This window comes from Cervus canadensis, chromosome 25 (assembly GCF_019320065.1).
Source record: "Cervus canadensis isolate Bull #8, Minnesota chromosome 25, ASM1932006v1, whole genome shotgun sequence".
NCBI classification, from domain to species: domain Eukaryota; kingdom Metazoa; phylum Chordata; class Mammalia; order Artiodactyla; family Cervidae; genus Cervus; species Cervus canadensis.
In genome coordinates, this window is record NC_057410.1 from 27879090 (window position 1) to 27898808 (window position 19719).

Genomic DNA, 19719 nt, shown 5'->3' on the forward strand with positions numbered 1-19719 from the left:
CCTTCAAGGTGCTCACAGTGGTTGGAGCAAAGCAAGACAACAGTGTCACTGCTCTGATCCCTGGGAAGGCCATCAGGAGGACCGGTTTGCTTCTCTGGGAGAAGCCATTCTACTCCCCTCCCCAACACATCTTTTCCACCTTGTCCCAGCAATATCCCCAGGGAGTTGGGGCTCCCCACACCTAGAGGTCCATTTGGTGGGGTGAAGGGCCAGCCTCGAAGGGGGCAGTCCAAGGCCTCTCACTCCATTCTGGCCGCCCATGGTGGGAAGAGGCGTCCCTGTCACTGAGCTGCACTGACTCAGACCTGTCACCACTGACCCACAGCTGCCGCTTCTGGGCCTGTTGGCCCTGCGCTGAGTGCTGCGCAGATAGAGGCTGCGGAAGAGGGGAGGGAACAAGAGGGGGTGAATGGGGCCCCCGGGAGGAGGCTGAAGGATCTGGACGATGTAGGGAATCTCGGAGGGAGGGGGGCAGAGGGCGGAGCCAAAATATTTCAGGCTGCTAGCCCCAAAGTCTGCCCTTGCTGCTGAGCCTCGTAGGCAGGCAGAGGATCCGGAGTTGTGGGTGGGAAGACAGGTAACTTCTCTCCATCTGCCCTCCCCGCATGTCCTTCCCTTGGTGCCTGCTTCTTGTCAGGGGTTCCCCGGCATCCCTCAGCGGCTTCGGGCGGGAGGGGCGCCTCCACCTCCACCCCTCCCCCGGCCGGTCCACGGAGGGTGCCTCGCATCCTGGCTGTGGCCCCGATGGCTCTGGGCCTGGACCCCACGAGACCCCCCGCAGCCCAAGACCAAGGCCCGCCCCTTCGGGGAGGCGGATGTGGGAGGCTGGAGGCGGGGGCGCGGCCTTGATCCCGGGGCAGGGGCAGCCGAGGGGGAGGCCGCCCTAGGTGTCTGCTGCCGCGCGCAAGGGAGGGTCGGCCCTGAGCCCTGGCTAGGGGCGAGCGGGCGGCCGTCGGCTAGCTGGGCAATAGGAAACGGTTTATTAGGAGGGAGTGGTGGAGCCGGGCCAGGCAGGAAGACGCTGGAATAAGAAACATTTTTGCTCCGGCCCCTTTCCCAGTCCCCGGAGGCCGCTGCGTCAGCCGCGCCGAGCGAGCCCCTCCCCGGCCCCAGCCCCGTCTGGGGCCGCGCCCGGACCCCGGACCCCGGCCGGCTGTCCAGAGCCCGTCGTGTGACCGCGGCCGCCGCCGGTGAGGGGAGGAGGCCGCCCGCTGCACGTCCGCGCCCCGCCGACCGCAAGGCAGGCCCAGAGGTGAGTCGAAGTCCGCTGAGGGGGGCAGCTGACCCCCACCCCAATGGGCCCTTTCCCACGGCAGATCCCAGAGAGACCCTCAGAGAGGTGGCCGTAGGATCAGTCCCAGCTCCTCGTAGGGCAAGCTGCCCCTCGCCCTCCACGAACATCTGCCTATCACCCCACCTAAGACTGCAGCGGGTTGGATCGAACCTGAACTGGGATTCAGAAAACTTTGTTCCTGGGGCCACTTAGCTTCGCTGTTTTCCCATCCTCATCCATAAAATGGGCAGAAGGATACCCACCCTGCTTCACTTATGGAGAAGGGGGTCACATGTCCTTCCAGGCTCCTGGCTTGACCTGGGGGTGGGTGTCCACTTCCAGTGCTGTTGAGCCTCTCCTTGAAACCCGTCTTTCCCAGAGCAGCCCTTGCAGGTCTTGCTACAGGAATCTGACACTCTGGCCCCTTCCTCCAAACCTCACCTCCAGCCCTGTATGGTCACAGAGACCCCATGCCATGGACTTCTTTCAGGATCCAGGTCAAAGTGGATCGCACTCTTCCTCCAGAATGGGACCCCAGATTTTCAGTCTGCCCGGGAGGCCAGTGCTGTTATGAGTATCTCTGAACTGGTCACCCACCCTCTCTTTTCTTTTCTAAGGACAGAGGGATAGTGGACAATAGCTCTCACCCTCTCTATATGGGCAGCTTCTGGCTAAGTCAGGGTCTGTCTGACATCCCTGATCCCTGACTGTTTATTCGACCTGGTACCTGTCCTTTCATCCTATCAGGTGGTTAAAAACAGCCTCTATTTATTGAGTACTTACTATGTGGACACTTACGTATAATACATTTTTGTCAAGTAATCCTGGCCGCAACCTAGGACAAGAGGTGTTATTGTGTCCATCCTACAGAAGAGGAAAGAGATTCAGATGTGAGTCATTTGTCCAAAGCTCCATGGATGGTTGGGTTTTTAGTAACTTTTGTTAAGTGCTTACGGTATACCACTTAGTACACTTATACCTATGAAATGAGCACTATTATAAATTTTTTTATTATTTATTTGCCTATGTTGGGTCTTAATTGTGGCACATGGGATCTTTTCGTTGAGGCACGTGAACTTGTTGTGGTGGGCTCCAGAGCCCATGGGCTCAGTAGTTGTGGTGAGTGGACTTAGTTGTTCAGAGGCATGTGGGATCTTAGTTCCCGGACCAGGGATTGAATCTGTGTCCCCTCCATTGCAAGGCAGATTCTTTTTTTTTTTTTTTTAGAGCTGCTGTTTTATTAGCACAGTGAAACTACCCTCTCATTCTTCTTTGGGTCATTTATTGAGCCATGTAAATGTAGTCAAAGAACATATTCCTCAACCACTGGGAACCTGAACAAAGGCCCCATGACCCTGACTCTTTGGAGTCAAAAAGCAAAACTCTCTAAAATCCATATTAGAGGAAGAAAAGATAAAGACTTGAAATAAATGTACTGATTTGAGATCAGAAGGAGCCATTTAGAACCTGTGTCTTCTGTACTGCTTTGAGTATGCATTTTAACGGAATCATCCTTTGCTTTGAAAACAGCCCCTGGCAAAAGGAGCAGCAGCACCTCCTCAGGCCTTCCCTTGTTCATTTCATCCCCTCCAGACCCCCTCAGCTCCTCCACACGGCAGCCTCACCCCTAGGAGCAGGGTTCTGTGACGCCCTTTAAAGGAACCACTGAGAGGGGCAGCAGGGCATGGAGTCGGGCAGATTCTGACCTCAGCCAGCCAACTGGCATTCACAGGGCTGGGTTTCTAAGTTGACTGAAGGCTTCTTAAGCAGCTTTGCACACTCGCAAGGCAGATTCTTAACCGCTGGACCACCTAGAAAGTCTTGAAATGAGCACTGTTATTATTCTCATTTTTCATAGGGGATCTTAAGCTTCAGAAAGTTTAAGTAACTTGTCCTAACTCTCATAGCCCTAGATGGTAGAAGCAGGATTTGAACCTGAGTCTATATGATCCAGAGATGACAACCTAACCCCTGTGCTACACTGTGCTGCCTTTGCATTCCGTCTGAGATCCTAAACTCCCTACTTGATGCTACATCCCAGTCCAGTACTGTGAAGGGTTAATGAAGTGATGCAGAGGAAAGTGCTTTGTGATGCTAAGGGGCCACCCAGCAGGAGCAGTTCAGTCTGGTCCTCTGCTGTGTGGGTAAGACCGGTTGATGTACAGAGCAAGGCACTTGCAGCCCCAGGACAGTACTGCAGTGCTGAGAAACTGCTGCTCATGGGAGCTCATTAAATCAATCCCTCAGGTGTGCTGGGGAGAAGGAAACTGACCTCCACTTTCTGAGCACACCCTTACTCTGGTTCTCCCTACCTAAGACTAAGGTTATAGCACATAGATGATTTCTAGACAAACGCATATTGGATACCAGGCGATGACAGTTGCAGTCTGTTAATGCAACCCCCGCTTGCTCTTTTTCTTCCTTTGAGGGACCTATCTAACACCAAACAACTGCAGAAATTAAATGACCAAGTGAGGATGTATTACCAGCAATTTAAGTCAATCAAGACGCACATGGTGATTCTGGGCAAGAAACCTAACATCCCCCAGCTTCCGTTTCCCTATTAGATTGTCGTGAGGATTAAATGAGATCATCCATCAAAGTTCAGTACTTAGCACATAAGTAGTACTCAGAGAAGGCTAACTCATTACTAAGAATTTCACAGTGGTTAAGTTAATGTTTGAAATTAGTTTAGCATTTGTGATTTCTGGCTAAAAACTCTGATGCTTCTGTCAGCAGATCATTCAAGAAGTTTTGTTAGGTGGGAAAGGAGTCCACCAGTCCCCATGAGTCTAGTTGTGCTGGAGTCAGGTGTCAGGGCGCATTATGCCAGGTCAGCTCTGAGTTGGGACTGATCTGGACTCAGCACCCTCCTGTACTGAAACTTACTCTGAGCCTAGTAAAAAATTGGACAGTCACAGCTTTCCGTCACTGCATTCCCAGTTTTAGACCAGAGGCAGATTCTGCAAATGCTGCCAAGCCCTCCCTGCACTGTTCTTGGGCCCCAGAGGCTGGAGATGGCCTGAACAAAGCCCATACCCCACCCTCTCTCTGCAACATCTCCAAGTCCTTGGCTCCAGTGTTTAGCCTTGTCTGTCCCTTCTCCACTAGAAGTGGCGCGGGGCAGGGGGGTTCCCGGAATGGGAATCAGAATCCCTGCCCTCTGTACTCCACTCTATCGTGGAGTTGTATAGGACTCAGTTCTCAAAGTGTGGTACCCACAAAAACTGATCCGAATTCCCTGGGGGAATTTTAAAAAATGCATGTTTCTTACTGGTCTCAATGGACTGAACCAGAATCTGGAGCAGGAGTGAGACCAAAGAGTGCATTTCTAATGAAGCACTTGAGATGATTCTGCTGCTTAATAGTGTAGTGAGAGGGTGCACTGGAGCACAGAGAAGGGAAAGCATGGGGAGAGGATTCTAGAAGGATGCCAGCTATCATCCTTATTGTTACCCACTTTTTCCTTCTTGCTTCATCCCCTCTCCTTTAGCTGCTTTCTGAGCAAAGACTGACAAGGATGGATTCCCTCCCTTACCCCAGTGGGAAAAGCCAGCTCATCTGGGGTTCCTTCTCCGGCCACCAGTCCCACTGCAGAGTGCTTGCCAGAGTCCCCCCTGTATTGCGGGAGGGGCATGAGACAGGAGGTCAGGCAGAGGCTGGGGACACAGCTGCAGCAGACCAGGGCTCCATTTCCTCCCCCAGCCCTGGGCCTCTGGGGCAGAGGAAGCCCAGGCAGGAAGACCAGAGCTGCCACCAGCCAGCGAGGCCCATGAAGCACCCCCCACTCCCCCCTGTCATCCTGCCCTCAGAGCCTCAGCATCATGGATCTTCATTTGGCATCATTCTTAGACTAGGGGCCTTCTGCAGCCTATATGGCCCTATGCCCAGCCCCCCAGCCTTACCATGTTACACCAGAAGACAGTTCTCTTCCCTCATGTCTGTTGCCCCTACCTGGGCATTCTGTCCCCAAGCACACACCTGCTACTCTCCACCATTCAGAAAGTTCTTCTTGCTGTCTGACCTCAGTCCTTCTTGCTGCAGCCTCAGCCCTAATCTTTTCATTCTAAGCCTTTGAGAGATGAAGATGGGGGTCACTTTTGAAGCACTAGCTGGTCTGGGACTTGAGATGGGACTGTCATAGACCAGAATTACTCCCCTAACAATCCCCACCAAACTTTTGGAAAAGTTCAATCTTAACCAACCACAGAAGGTCAAACATTCAGTGTCTAAGTATGTTTCACTTCCCTTCCACATCACTGGCCCTACCCCCACTCTTTCCCAGGACCTCAAGGACAGAGAGAAGGGGGGGAGTGGCTCAGAGAGGACATCTTATAGTCTGATGAGGGTGCAGGGAGGTTCCTTAGAGACAGTGTGGCCTGGCACTGTCCAGGCTTGATATGGCTGATACAGCCCCGCAGGCTCAGACATGGGTTGTCACCCCAGACTGGGATGTGGAGTAGAAGCCCCACTGGACTAGGAGTCTGGACACCTGGGTTGTACTCCTAGCACTGCCACTGAACCCCATTTGACCGTGGACAAGCCTCCTCTCCTGGCTGAGCCTTGATCCCCATCTTCTCTGAAATAAGGAACTGGGCTCTGCGATTCACAGGGTGTACGAGGGTTCTGTCACGGGGGTGTCCCAGCCCCAAGTGGCTCCTGCAGACCCTGTAGCGACTCCAGCCTGCCCTGAGACCATGGCCTGAGCTCCTGCTGTGCGTGACTCCTGCCTGTTCTATCCAGACCCCAATCTAAACAATCTTGATTCCTGTTCCCAGCTTGGCGGGACCCTGAATGGCAGGAAGTGAAGACAGGAGCCTGTTTATGTTTGAGGCAGCCAGGCCTAAGCGGGGGGGGGGGCACTGGGAAAGGGGTGGGCAGGGGTGGAGGCTGGGAAGGGGTGGGCAAGGGACAGGGGACAGACAGGGGTGGGGGACTGCTAAAGAGATGCTCCTTCCACACCAGCCCCATGCCCTCTGCGCCCTCCGGTCTGCACTCAGCGGCAGGACAGCTGGGAGTCCCCCCGAGCTCTCGGTCACTTAAGCATGGTTCCCCACCCTTTACCCCTAACAGGATGGTTTCCATGGGGAAGTGAACCAGGACTTCCCCTGCAGGCCCCGCCCCAAAGCCAGACGCAGGGAGGAGGCCTCCCTGCCTGCCCCCCCACAAAAAAAAAAAAAAAAACCTCCCAGCAATTTCCTCTGGGTGGGAGGGACCCACAGTCAGTGGCTGAAAACACAGAGGGGAATCACATTTCAAAGATGTTATTGCACCCCTTCTCCTCTCCAGGGATCATGACCTTGAACCTTCCCAGGAGAAGGCTTCTGATGCTACTGATGGTCTTGAGCCTGACCCAGGGTGAGTACTGGGGAAGCAGGTAGGGAACAGGGGCCTGAGGGAATAAAGAAAGGGCTGTCTGGGCTCAGGTCTTGTTGGGCTGAGTCTGAGGAGCTGGGAAGAGGGGGACTGGGGAGACAGGGCTCAGCGAGACTGAGCTCTCAACTACCCCAACCCTCCTGTGCTGGCCTCTTGATCCAAACCAACAGGCTGGAGCTCTTTCAGACTCCAGGGTGGGAACATGTGTATGGGGATTCAGACAGTGGGGCTGTTGGCAGGGGGGGCCCTGGGAGAGCTCTCAGCACTGGGGCTGGGGGCCTGCTGTGCCTGGAACTGGGAGGGGAGATCCAAGGATCAGGGAAGGGAGAGAAGCCTGGTTCTCATGGTGGCAGCTGCCCCTAGAGGGGATGAATCACTGGAGGGGGAAGGCTGAGGATGGAACTAAAGGACTGGGACCCTTAAGGGCTGGTTTGAGAGCTCAGAAGGGAGGGGGCAGTTGGGCAGACTTAGGGGTTAGGCTCCTCCTGGAGATCTGGGCCCAGAGTGGCTGAGCTTCCAGTGTGTCCCTCAGGTGACCCCTTGAAGCCCTCTCGGGGCCCGCTGGTGACCTGCACGTGTGAGAACCCACACTGCAGGGGGCCTACCTGCCAGGGGTCCTGGTGCACAGTCGTGCTGGTGTGGGAGGACGGACAGCTCCGGGAGCACCGGGGCTGCGGGAGCATGCACCCAGAGGTCTGTAGGGCGCGCCCCACGGAGTTCGTCAACCACTACTGCTGCTACAGCACCCTATGCAACCACAACGTGTCCCTGGTGCTAGAGGGTACGTCTGGCTGCCCCGGAAACCCCTCTCCGGCTTCTCCGACTCTGCCCTCCCTGCCCTGCTTGCCTCTCATGCTCTGGCCTGGAGGGTGGGGGGAGGCAGGGCCCTGGGGTCTGACTGGCAGAGCGGCAAGGTGGGGGGCATCCAGCCTGGTGGAAGCTGGGCCTCAGTATCCCTCTTCCACCAGCCACCCAGACTCCTCCGGAGCAGCCGCAAGGAGACAGCCAGCTGCCTCTGATCCTGGGCCCCGTGCTGGCCTTGCTGGTGCTCGTGGCCCTGGGTGCCCCGGGCCTGTGGCATGTCTGGCAGAGGAAGGAGAAGCAGCGGGGCCTGAACAGTGAGCTGGGCGAGTCCAGCCTCATCCTGAAGCCATCTGAGCAGGGGGACAGCATGTTGGGGGTATGGGCCTGGGGGAACCTGGGACACAGGGTGGTTGGTGGGGGGTAGACAGGAGCCACAGAGTCAGAGGGGGCACAGAGTGGCAGGTAGCTGAGCAAGGCACATGGCAGGCACTCAGATTTGGTTGGGCACTGGTCGGGAGGGGTTTTGAGTGGGAAGTGCGGCGAGATGAGGCAGTGGGGCCCAGGTTGAGGAGGGAGAGATGGGTTTGGTGGGTGGGGGCCGCCCCCCAGTGGCCTCTCGGTACTCCCAGGACCTCCTGGACAGTGACTGTACCACGGGCAGCGGCTCAGGGCTCCCGTTCCTGGTGCAGAGGACAGTGGCTCGACAGGTCGCCCTGGTGGAGTGTGTGGGTGAGCAGTGGGTGAGCTCAGGGGGTGGGGACCAAGGGCTCCCAGTGGGCTTGGAGGGGTGAGGGAGTCACAGGTGGGGCCAGGCCTGGGTCAGAACAGGAATTCTGCCAGCCAGGGAGGGGGGTGGAGATGGGGCAGTGCCTGATCCTTGGCCAGGCGCTGGGGTGGAACAAGAGGCAAACGGAGGTGGCCTGCCAGAGGCGTGTGGTCTGAATTCAGTTAAACAGAAGCTTCAGAGGTTCTGCAGTCGGAGCCAGGGCAGCAATGAGAGGGGGGCCTCTTCTGAGGGTGACTGTGCCCAGGACTCTGTGTGTCTGTATGTGACCCCCTCCCCCCTCTCTGGTTGCTGGATCAGGAAAGGGCCGCTATGGCGAGGTGTGGCGGGGCCTGTGGCATGGTGAGAGCGTAGCCGTCAAGATCTTCTCCTCCAGAGATGAACAGTCCTGGTTCCGGGAGACCGAGATCTACAACACAGTGCTGCTCAGACACGACAACATCCTAGGCAAGCGGGGATGGGGCGGGGAGCGCTGGGCCAGACCCCGCGTTCTCATCACCCTGCCCCACCACCCGGCCTCTGGACACTGACCTAACCTTGAAGGACTCCCAGCGGCCCTCGGCCCCAGCTTCTGACTCCAGCTTCCTCTCTGCCCTAAGCCAGACCAGCCTCCACCCCATTCCCAGCTTTGTCCTGACCTCGTCCACCCTGTCTCCCCAGCCCCGACCCTGACCGGTCCAGCCTCCTTCATCCCTAGCCCCGCGGTGAGCCCCCTGATCCTTCGCCCACAGGCTTCATTGCCTCGGACATGACTTCCCGCAACTCCAGCACGCAGCTGTGGCTCATCACGCACTACCACGAGCACGGCTCGCTCTACGACTTTCTGCAGAGGCAGACCCTGGAGCCTCAGCTGGCCCTGAAGCTAGCCGTGTCCGCGGCCTGTGGCCTGGCGCACCTGCACGTGGAGATCTTCGGCACGCAGGGCAAACCGGCCATCGCCCACCGCGACCTCAAGAGCCGCAACGTGCTGGTCAAGAGCAACCTGCAGTGCTGCATCGCCGACCTGGGTGAGTGTGGAGGGGCGGGCCCTTGGCCGGAGGGTGGAGTCCGTGCGCCCTCCCTCTCTACACGGTTCTGTCTTCGCCTGTTTGGATGTTTGGATGCCTGGCTTCAATGGCCTGATTGGCGCGTTAAAACTTATGGGGGGGGGGGGTGTGGGTGTGTATATACACACTGGCGCTTTAAAACTTATAGATGTGTGTATGTTCTCATCTCACCTGTGTGCGTGTGTGTACACTGGCACTTTAAAACTTACATACGTGTGTGTGTGTGTGTTCTCGTCTTACCTGCACAAGAGCCCCACACCCAACCAGGGGCCTTAATGCTATTTTCAAGCCCAGACTCCTTCCACCACTTCAGCCAGGCTCCAGGTGTGGGGAGAAAGGGGCAGGGAGCCAGCAACCTGGATTCCCATCCTGGCTTTGCTGACCACATCGCTCCCTGTCACCACGCATTGGGGTTCAGTTCTGAAATATATGCCCGCCTTGCCTACGCACATCTCACTGGATTCCCACACCTAGAGAGTGCCACACAAGCCAAGTAGGACAGGGACAGTTACTCCTGTGGCTGCTGTCTCCCAGCCCACCTCAGGGCGGGTCTCCAGTTGCCGGCCCCTCTGTGTCCTGCCGTCTCTCGCCCTCTCACCTCACGCTGGGATTCCAGCCTCCCCAGGGCCACCCTGTCTGTGGGCTTGGGTGAGCAGCAGGAGTGACAGGCCTGGTTACCCACAGGCCTGGCTGTGATGCACTCCCAGGGTAGCGATTACCTGGACATTGGCAACAACCCGCGAGTGGGCACCAAACGGTACATGGCCCCCGAGGTGCTGGAAGAGCAGATCCGAACCGACTGCTTCGAATCCTACAAGTGGACGGACATCTGGGCCTTTGGCCTGGTGCTGTGGGAGATCACCCGCCGGACCATTGTCAATGGTGAGCCTCCGGCACCCCCTGCATGGGGTGGGGGAGGGGAACAGGGCAGGTGGATTCCCAGGCTGACAGGTGGGAGACTGGGCTTCCTGTCACCAGCTGGTGCCCATGGCCTGAGGGGCTTGTGGTCAGACCTTCCAAATTCCCTTTACTGTCACCTACCAGCTGGTTCAGCTGAGTGACCTTTTAAGGTTCATCTGGGTCTGATTCTGGTTGTGAAATCTTGGGTAATTGATAATAGCAGAAATATTAATAGCAGCTAACATTTATTGAGTTTCAGGATGTGCCAGATGCCATGCTGTTTACATGTATTATCTTACTGAGTTGTCCTGTGTTGGCAGGGAGGCGGTATGCTTAGTGATTACGAGCATGGGTGGGAAATCAGACCAAGTTCAGTTCCTGATTTTTGCTGTGTGCAAGGTACTTTACTTTTCTGTGCCTCAGTTTCCTCATTTGTGAAATGAGAAGAAAAATAATTTCCAGTTGTTGAGATAATCCAAATAAGGTAATCAGGGCAGTATCTGGAACTGTTGTGGAGTTCAGTAAATATTGGTGGCGATTGTTGTAATGACAAATAGTTGACACAGCAGCACCCCCATTTTACAGATGAGGGGACTGAGGCACAGAATTACAACTGGCTAGAGGCAGCACTGGGGTCTGAAACCAGGCAATTTGACTCTCAGGACCAGTGCTGTTTATTACTGTGCTACTTCCCCCTCTTTGGTCCTTGTTTCCACAGAAATGCGGGATGTAATAGTGCCTGTGCTGCCTGCTTATTGATGCCTTACTATTATAATTATTATTATTTTTTTTTTTGGCTGCACTGTGCGGCATGCAGTATCTTAGTTCCCTGACCAGAGATCAAACCAGTGCCCCCTGCATTGGGAGTGGAGTCTTAACCATTGGACCACCAAGGAAGTCCCTACTGCCTCATTATTACCATGGGTGCTACAGAGAACTGAAATTTGGAGGGGCGCAGGCACAGGGACCTCATTCTTCATATAGAAGGCCTGCCCTGTGGCTGGTGCCCTCCCAGTCCTGGGGTGGATGGGTGCTGGGTGGTGGTCTGGACCAGGTTGGGAGGCTGGTCAGTCTTTGTGGAGGCTATCCACGGAGAGGGGCTGCCAGGAGTCTTGACAGGTTGGGGACCACCCTCTTGCTGGGCTCAGCTTCAGACATAAACTCCAGAGGCTGGGGCTGGTAAAGGGGGCATCTGGAAGGAACCGAGACCCCCTTGGACCCAGCCACAGGCAGGAAAGGAAGGCTGGACCAGCCTGGGCTGAAGAGGAGGCTGATTGCAGACTCCTGGGGAGGAGGGAAGCTCTGTCAGCTCCGCACAGATTCGCGGCGCATTATAAACACTGTAATCTGGTGTCAGCCCCGGCGCTGATTAAAGGCCCATTAGACACGCTCAGGCCTCTGCGCAGCACTGATTAGGGCTCAAGCAGCACAGGGCCCGGCCTGGACGCGCGCCACGGGGAGCACAGCTGGCTCGGGCTCTCCCGAGGCTGCGGCTGTTCTGTGTGGCTGCAGCCCCCAGCCTCGGGCTGGAAGCAGGGTGGGGCCTAAGGTGCTTTTCTGGGGTCTGGCCTCTTCTGCCCCAGTGACTGCCGCTCCACCAGCGTCATCTTCAGAAGGATCCTGCTCAGGATGGCACACTTGGGATGATGAGGGGAGGGGGTGCTGCTGGCTGAGGGGGTCAGCAGAGGCCTGTGCCACCCCTGAGAGTGGGTGAATGTGATCTGGACCTGGGTAGATCTTCCCTTAGAAGATGTATTTTCTTCCCCTTTTCCTCATTCTACATCCTCACCTAGCAGTCTGCCTCCCTCAAGTGTAGCTTGGAGGTCAAGAGCATGGGCTTTGGTAAGACTTACTGGGCTTAACTCCTAGCTTTGTCACTTACTATCTGTGTGATTTTAGACAAGCTTCTTAACCTCTCTGGCCTGAATTTCATTGTGTGTGTGTGTGTGTGCACGCGCGCATGCTAAGTTGCTTCAGTCCTGTCCGACTCTGGGAGTCCATGGACTGTGGCCTGCCAGGCTCCTCTGTCCATGGGATTCTCCAGGCAAGAATCCTGGAGCGGGTTGTCATGCCCTTCTCCAGGAGATTGTCCTGACCCAGGGATTGAACCTGAGTCTCTTATGTCTCCTGCATTGGCAGATGTGTTGTTTACCACTAGCGTGACTTGGGATCCCCTTCATTGCTTATAAAGTGGAGCTAATAATCTTCCTCATCTGATAGGGTTGTTTTGTGAGGATCTAATGCCATGCAGTTAGGACAGTGCCTGCCACATAGTAATCGCTTGATAAACATTAGATATTTTGGGGCATCTCTGATAGTTGGGGCCTGGAAGCGGTACCCAGACCCTGGGTGAGAGGCAGCTGTGGAAAGACTGGAACAAGATCTGTCCTAAGAATGCAATGTGTTTAAGTCTTGACTCTGCCATTACAAGCTGTGTAACCTTGGGTTCAACTTCTCCGAGCATCACTTTCTTCATCTGTAAAATGGGTGGTCAGGTTGCTGTGAAGACTAACAGGATAATGCATATAAAGTGTTTATAGCACAATGCCTGGCATATATGGTAAATGTAAGATAAATGGCAGTAATTGTTGTTTATAAATATATTTATTATATTATGGTGTCCCTTTCAGAGGTAGCATGGGCAGGCAACTGGTTTCCTGGACCCTGGGACTGAGTGTGGGCAAGGCTCACTTCTGGGTGGTATGGGACCTGCTTGTGGTCCCAAGTGACTGTCCCATTGTCCTTCATCCCTAGGCATTGTGGAGGACTACAGGCCACCCTTCTATGATGTGGTGCCCAATGACCCCAGCTTTGAGGACATGAAGAAGGTGGTGTGTGTTGACCAGCAGACCCCCACCATCCCCAACCGGCTGGCTGCAGACCCGGTGAGGCCCCTGGGGGTGCTGGGATGGTGTGGGGTGGTGGCTCAGCATTGGGGTTTCTGGGCTGAGGAACTCGTGTCTGGCCTCTGCTTCTCCTGGGTAGGCGCTAGGGGACTGATCCCAGGGGACCTCTCTGGGTACTCCCTCTCACATTCCTGCCTGTTGGACCTCCAGAGACCCTCTGATTATTCTGGGATTTTTTTAGAACGTTTCACCTTGCCTGCAAAGACAGAGGTTCTCTGCTGTTTTTTGCTGTGAAGTTACTGTTGTTGTTCTTTTTTCTCAAAGCACTCCACATACTTTATATAGAATGCACACATACGTATATATAGGCAAATATAGGCATATACACACTTCTGTACAAACATACACACATGTACATACTCACAGGGACACGCACATGCACACACTCACAGGTACACACACATGCACATATATACCAGACTGTTGGCCCCATGAAGACAGAGAAAAAGGCCTTTTGTCTCTCTCTTGGCGCTTTTCTCCTTGTTCCCTGTCACAGTGCCTGGCACACACTAGGTACTCAGCCAATGTTTATGGAATGAATGACTGAACACTGACATGTGTATACATGTGTATATACACAGACTCATGTACATTTCTGTACAACATTACAGAGCCACAAAAAGCCACTCCTATGCACACACACATACACTCCCTCCCAGGAACTGGCTTGAGTTCCAAGGCAGAGGTGAGGCTGGCTCACTCTGCGACCACTGAGCTTCCTGGACACATGCATTTTGAGGGCAGCACCCACCACCCAATCTCCCAGTGTCCACTGGACCAGGCCAGGGTTGGTGGAGGTACTGGGAGCCACTGCCTTCTGCAGTGGGGTCTGCTCTCAGAGGGGGATGTGAGAGCCCCAAGGCCTGCAGGTCTCCCCTTTCTTGGGTCTTGATGGAGTGAGGGTGGGGGTACTCACCAGAGGGTGTCCGTGAAGTCCTGAGTTAATCTCTCTTTCCATCCTGCCTACCTTTCCCCATCCCCTTCTCACTCCACTCCCTTCCTCTTCCATTTTTGTCTTTCTCTTCTCATCCTTGCCCTGTTCCCGCTGTCTCCCTTTCACCACTGCTGTCTCTCCTCTCCTTTTCGGCACTTTCATTTCCCTCGTCTCAACTTTTCTGTCCGCTTGGGCATCCTCCTTGCCTCTTCCTTTCCACGGTCCCTGACCCATGTCTCTGCTTCCTCTCCTCTCCTTCACTCCCCCTCCCCCCAGGTCCTCTCAGGCCTGGCTCAGATGATGCGGGAGTGCTGGTACCCCAACCCCTCTGCCCGCCTCACTGCGCTGCGGATCAAGAAGACACTACAGAAACTCAGCAATGGTCTCCAGAAGCCCAAAGTTATTCCCTAGCCATGGGGCTGAAGCCTGACTCCCCTCTGCCTGCAGTGTCTGTGGGGTTGTTGGTGGATGGCAGCCTGCCTGGGGAGCCGTTCTCTGAGTGTGTGCGCCGGGGAGGGGGGTACCCCTCTATGGGCAGCTGTGCCTGTCCGACTCGGCCCCCAGCCCATCCAGCCAAAAATACAGCTGGGCTGAAACCCGATCCCCCCACTGTCTGGCCTGCTCCAGGCAGCAGGCTCTCTGACGCCTGGCTCCCTCCCTACCCCCCATGCCCTGGACGCACCCCCTATACCACCCCTATGCATCAGGACAGGATGCAAGAGATCCCAGAGCCACAGCGGTCAAGCCAGGGAACCGTCCTGGGCCCAGAGCCTGGACCTGCACTTTACCCCCTGCCCTCTGTCAACCCCACTGCCCCACTGGAGCTTCCAGGATGGCACAGAGCCCTGTCCAGCCTTCAGCAGACACTCTGCCCTGCCAGGCTTCAGCCTCTGGCCCAAGCTCCAGACACCCAGGGCCCATCAGCTTTTCTCTGTGGGTTTGTATTTCAGCTCCAGGCCACCTTGGGCCCCTGTCTCCTAGACACGAACCGCCCCCCCCCCTCCGCCCCCCTGGCCCCGCAGAGGTGGAGCCTGATCCTCGGCCCCTCTCCCACCCCTTCCTAACTGACTTATTGTGACATGAAACCCAAGGAGTCTTGCTGTGGGTGTGGCCAGTGGAGAAGTGGCAGGTCAGATGGGCAAGGCCCAGGACTTCCAGAATAAACAAGAGGATGTTGGGGCCAAGCGTGGCCGGGGAAAGGCCCATCTGGGAGTCAGGAGACCCAGAGTCTGGTCCAGGTGCTTGCTCTCTGTGACAAAAAGGAGGCCTTCCCTGTCCCCCGAGACCTTTGTTTCTTCATCTCCATATCGAAAGGTGTCCTCCTGATGTCCTTTGAAGGTTTTTCAGCTCTAAAGGTCTTTGAAATTTCAGCCTGTGTCAGAACTCTGTTCATCAGTGCCTTGTACTCCTTCTGCCCCAGCTCCTGGCAATTTGCCTCAAGTTGGAAATTTGAAAATAACTTTATCTGAGGCTAAGAGTATCTGAAATGTTTCCTAGTCTAATTCTACAAGCTCCAGTTCCTGTCTTAACCCATGCCTCTGGCCATCCTCGGGCTCAGACAACCCTGGGTCGTCTGGCAGGCAAATCAGCCACTCACCTGCTCTGTGGCTTCACCTTCTCTCCCCAGGGCTGAGAGGGTCTGAGGAAGCTTCCTGCAGGGCATCCAAGGCTCAGAAGAAATCTGGCTCCAGCCAACAAGCCTCCAGCACCCAGATTCTTCCCCCATGGGCCCCTGTGTGGCCTTCCTAGTCCCACACATTTGGCCAGACCCCAGAGTGTATGTGTCTAGGAAGAACCTGATGCCTGTAGAGAAACACACGGAAAGTTCAGCATTTGGAAATATCAAATTTTTGGTGTTCCAGGGTGTATGTCCATGTGCTGAGGAGGTTACCCGAGCCCTCAGTGGGTGGATGGGCTAGAGGGCAGTTGGGTTGGAGGTAGGGCCTGAGGGTTGTGGGGTGAGGCACAGGGCTCAGATTAGGGACATGACAGCCCCAAACTTGGGAAGACCTGGTCTCACATCCCTTGGCCCTGGGATGGCATGGAGAAGGACCCTCAGTTCTCCACAAGAGGTGAAGGAAACAGCCTCCTCCCCTCCTGCTGGAAATGCCCCAGCACAACCTCCCTGGTCAGCTTCTCGAGTGTTCCTTCCACCATCAGAGCAGCACTTTCCCAGGCTGCCTCCCAGCATTGTGCAAGGCCCAGAGGAGAAGCAGGAAGTGAAACTGGGTGAAACAGAAAGCTGCATGAACCTGCCAGGTTCCCACAACATCGCAGGGCACTTTGCTTCCTGGCAGAGTCATGTCTTCTGGGTCACTGGAATCCACCTAGACCAGGAATCCCCCTGAAGGATTTTATCTCTACTGGATTTTGGGGGGTAAAAAGTCTCCTTAGGCTCCAAGCCAGAGACTAAACTCAGCAGCTCCCCCAAAGGCTGGAAAATCCCTAAGAAGAGAAAGTCTGAGGCAGGAGGCCAAGTGATGGGGGAGGGTTGAGAGAAGGGGCCAGAGTTGGGAGAACAGCTATGGCCAGAGTAGGAGACATTGGTGAGAGAAGTCTGCATAATGCTGCTGAGTTCAGGATGATGTTCCAGGCCCAATATTACAGTCTCTTAGCCTGGAGGTACTGTTTGTGGGAGCACTTAACTCCTGCTTAGCACATGAGTGAGTGAAAGTCGCTCAGTCATGTCCTACTGTTTGCGACGCTATGGACTCTGCAGTCCATGGAATTCTCCAGGCCAGAATACTGGAGTGGGTAGCCGTTCCCTTCTCCAGGAGATCTTCCCAACCTAGGGATCGAACCAGGTCTCCCGCATTGCAGGCGGATTCTTTACTAGCTGAAGCCCAAGAATATTGGAGTGGGTAGCCATTCTCTTCTCCAGCAGATCTTCCCGACCCAGGAATCGAACGGGGGTCTCCGGCATTGCAGGCAGATTCTTTACCAACTGAACTATCAGGGAAGCCGTTTAGCACATAGTAGGTCCTCAATAAAGCTTGGTTGAGTCCGGAGCTCTGGCTAAGTCTTCCCAGGTTGGTGCCTCTGGTTCCCTCTGGTTCGCCGAGGGAACAACAGGGGGTGCGGAAGGAGATGGTCCCAGAGTATCCTGCCTGGGCTCTGCTCTGCAGAGAAAAGTCACAGTTGGTGGAGGGGCCTGCTTGGACCCGGAGCTGCCGCCCAAATCTCAGCTCCCACCGCCGGCTGGGAGCGGCCCTCTAGCGGCGCCTCCGCACGCCCTCTGCTGGCGAAAGGGCGACCCAGCAGCCGCCTCCCGCCCCGCCCCGCGCGTGGGGCCGCGAGCCTATTCCCTGCCTCGGATCTTCTTACGCCGCGCCCAAGCAGCTGTGTGCGTGCGGTTACCCATGCTTCTGTTCTGTAGGGACGGTCCCCCGAAAACCACATCTAGAAAAGAGCTGCGTCCTCACTCAGAGGCAGCTTGGACACGCCCGCCTGAATTCGCTGTTCTCAATTCCCTCTTTAAATGCCCACCCCTCCCTTGCCAGGAGTCAATCCTTATCCCCAGGATGGGAAAGTGACCGCCATCCTCTGAACCCACCTTGGCGTCCAGGGAGGCCTGAGAAAGCACCTCTCCCCCTCCTCCCCCCTGAAATTGGCGGCGGGGCCATGCCATAGGGGAGGCAGGTACTGAAAGAAGGCAAGAGATGACCCTTCCATTTGACTGCCCAGCCTAGGAAATCTGTGCCTTTGCAGCAGAGGCTCCCTTAGGGAATCACAGAACTGGGGTACCCTTACCAAAGGATGACCTCCCTTTTACCACGGAGGACCTCCCCTCCTCCTAGCAGCCCGCAAGGTGGCTCATGCCTGGAGCCTGCTACTGACTGCAGAAACCTTTGTCCATGGACCCCCACAACGGACAGTGCCCTCTTTCCCAGAGGACCTTTTAAACCAGCTTTGGGAAAATGAGAAAATGAGAGTGTTCTTTTCCCCTCCTGTCCCTGCCAGACCCTGATCCTTACATCCCACCGTGATGTCCACATATCGTTGACTATGGGCAGAAATGCAGTGAGTACATTGCGGAAAAGAAATCACAAGACAGGCTGCGATCTTGGAAAGAAGAACTGGCCCATTGCCCTCCAGGGTTAGAAGGTCATGGCATCCAAGCCCCTGCCTCCATGTGGAGCCTCAGGGAATCTGCCTGCCTTTGAAAGAAGAAAATCCATCAACTTTTTCTCAGTTTTGTCCTGCTTTCCTGGGGGGACCCCAGGCTCTAATTTCCTTACCTATACAAAGAGGGAGGGGATCATCTAAGTGGTAAGGATGCTCCCTCAGGGGTGATGGGTGTCTATAACATGCCCAAATGAGAGTGAATCTTGTTTCCTGGAGCATGTGCTTTGATGACCACAACTTCCTTTGCCAAGCCCTTGTGGTACCCAGTTCTCCCTACTCTCGAAGTCACCATTCTCCCTCAGTCCTGCCTGCCTCTGCCCTCACAGAGGGTGGCTCTTCTTCCTCCAGAGCTTCACTCACATCAAGATTAACAGACCAAGAGGTAGCAAATCTCCCTGTCTATTCAGCCCTGGGGGTGGTGTGGAGGGGTGCACGTCCAGAGTGGGGACGGATGCTGACTGTGCAGTCGTCACTGTGGGTGGGCGACTCTTGGAACAAGCTGCTTCCACCAGGACCACATTCAGTTTGCTAGAAATAGAGACAGAGGGCTTCTTGACTTTGCATACAATTTGCATAATGTCATAGACACACAGTCTATTTTCAGGCAGCTTTCAGGTTAAAGTGTTGTCACTGCTGCCCTGCGGGGTGTCACGTCTGGATGAGTCTCTTCCCTGTTCTTTCTCACCCACCCACTCTTACTGACCTAGATCCCCAACTGCAGGAGCCAGTGGCAGGGTGGGGGGGGGCAGAGTGGGGTTGTCCGGGGAGACACGGGGGCAGGGCAAAAGGCACACTGGCATTTCTTTTGTTACCGCCACCACCCAAAGCAGTGTGGAGCTGTTCAAGGGCAACTGATAGACAGAGGCAAGGAACGGGAAGCAAGGTGGCTGGCTCATGGTCTGTTCTGCACAAACTGCTCCCGCCTCTTCTACCAGAACAGCCAGTTCCCATACCCTCGATTTAGTCTTCTGCCAGTTTAAAGGAAGACATCTAGATAAACCTGTTCCTCTCAGCCACCATAAAGCTTGGCTTGGCCCAGCTATCCCTCTTGGGCATTTATTTTCAGCAGTAAGATTTGATCTTAGCCTCCTGTGAAATCTGACCCTCATTCTGTCCCTCTCCTGGGAACCCCATCTGGGAGACCAGTAAGCTAGTCTGATGATCAGTGTTTACAAAACACCTGGCACATAGTAGGAGGTGACTCAGTGCTAGAAGAGTCCCCTTCCTCCAGAAGGAAGCACCTAATTGTGCCAGGCACCTAATTGTCCCGGGCCTAGATGCCCAGAACAGTCACCATTTTCTGAGGGCGCAAGGCAAACAGAAGGGCCAGTTGGGGTGACTTACTAAGACGTTTATTGACCTTGGCAGGTCCTTTGGCCTCTCAGCTAGGAAAGAGGGGGGTTGATGGGTTTTAAGTGCAAGGGCAATTCTCATGTCACAGAGGGCTAGGGCTGAAGCCCCACCTAGGCTATGATCAGGGCCTGTCTGCTGTACTGTCTTACTGTGGACACCTAAGGATTCACCAGATGCCAAGGCAAGAAGCCTGGGAGACATGCTGGGTCCCGGGAGTC

The 19719-nt window shown here is 55.3% G+C and overlaps 1 protein-coding gene across 2 annotated transcripts; it reads left to right on the top strand.

Moving 5' to 3' along the window:
- The first annotated feature begins 453 nt into the window (after positions 1-453).
- ACVRL1 (activin A receptor like type 1) lies at positions 454-15503 on the top strand. 2 transcript variants are annotated; one of them, XM_043446904.1, is made up of 11 exons: positions 454-577; positions 1061-1252; positions 6563-6631; positions 7182-7430; positions 7618-7829; positions 8083-8182; positions 8538-8684; positions 8969-9244; positions 9968-10165; positions 12938-13068; positions 14300-15503. In XM_043446904.1, the coding sequence occupies exons 3-11, from the start codon at positions 6568-6570 to the stop codon at positions 14432-14434; spliced, it is 1512 nt and encodes a 503-aa protein (XP_043302839.1). In that variant the 5' UTR covers positions 454-577; positions 1061-1252; positions 6563-6567; the 3' UTR covers positions 14435-15503. The 2 variants fall into 2 exon arrangements, with proteins under 2 accessions (XP_043302839.1, XP_043302837.1); XM_043446902.1 differs by lacking the exon at positions 454-577 and having other exon boundaries at positions 840-1252.
- Positions 15504-19719: the final 4216 nt, after the last annotated feature.

Bases quoted from the DNA above. Each gene is read 5' to 3' on its own strand.
- ACVRL1 (XM_043446904.1), top strand. From the start codon at position 6,568: ATGACCTTGAACCTTCCCAGGAGAAGGCTTCTGATGCTACTGATGGTC. The intron at 6,632-7,181 runs GTGAGTACTGGG...TGTGTCCCTCAG, and splicing joins GGTCTTGAGCCTGACCCAGG to GTGACCCCTTGAAGCCCTCT. The intron at 7,830-8,082 runs GTATGGGCCTGG...CGGTACTCCCAG, and splicing joins AGGGGGACAGCATGTTGGGG to GACCTCCTGGACAGTGACTG.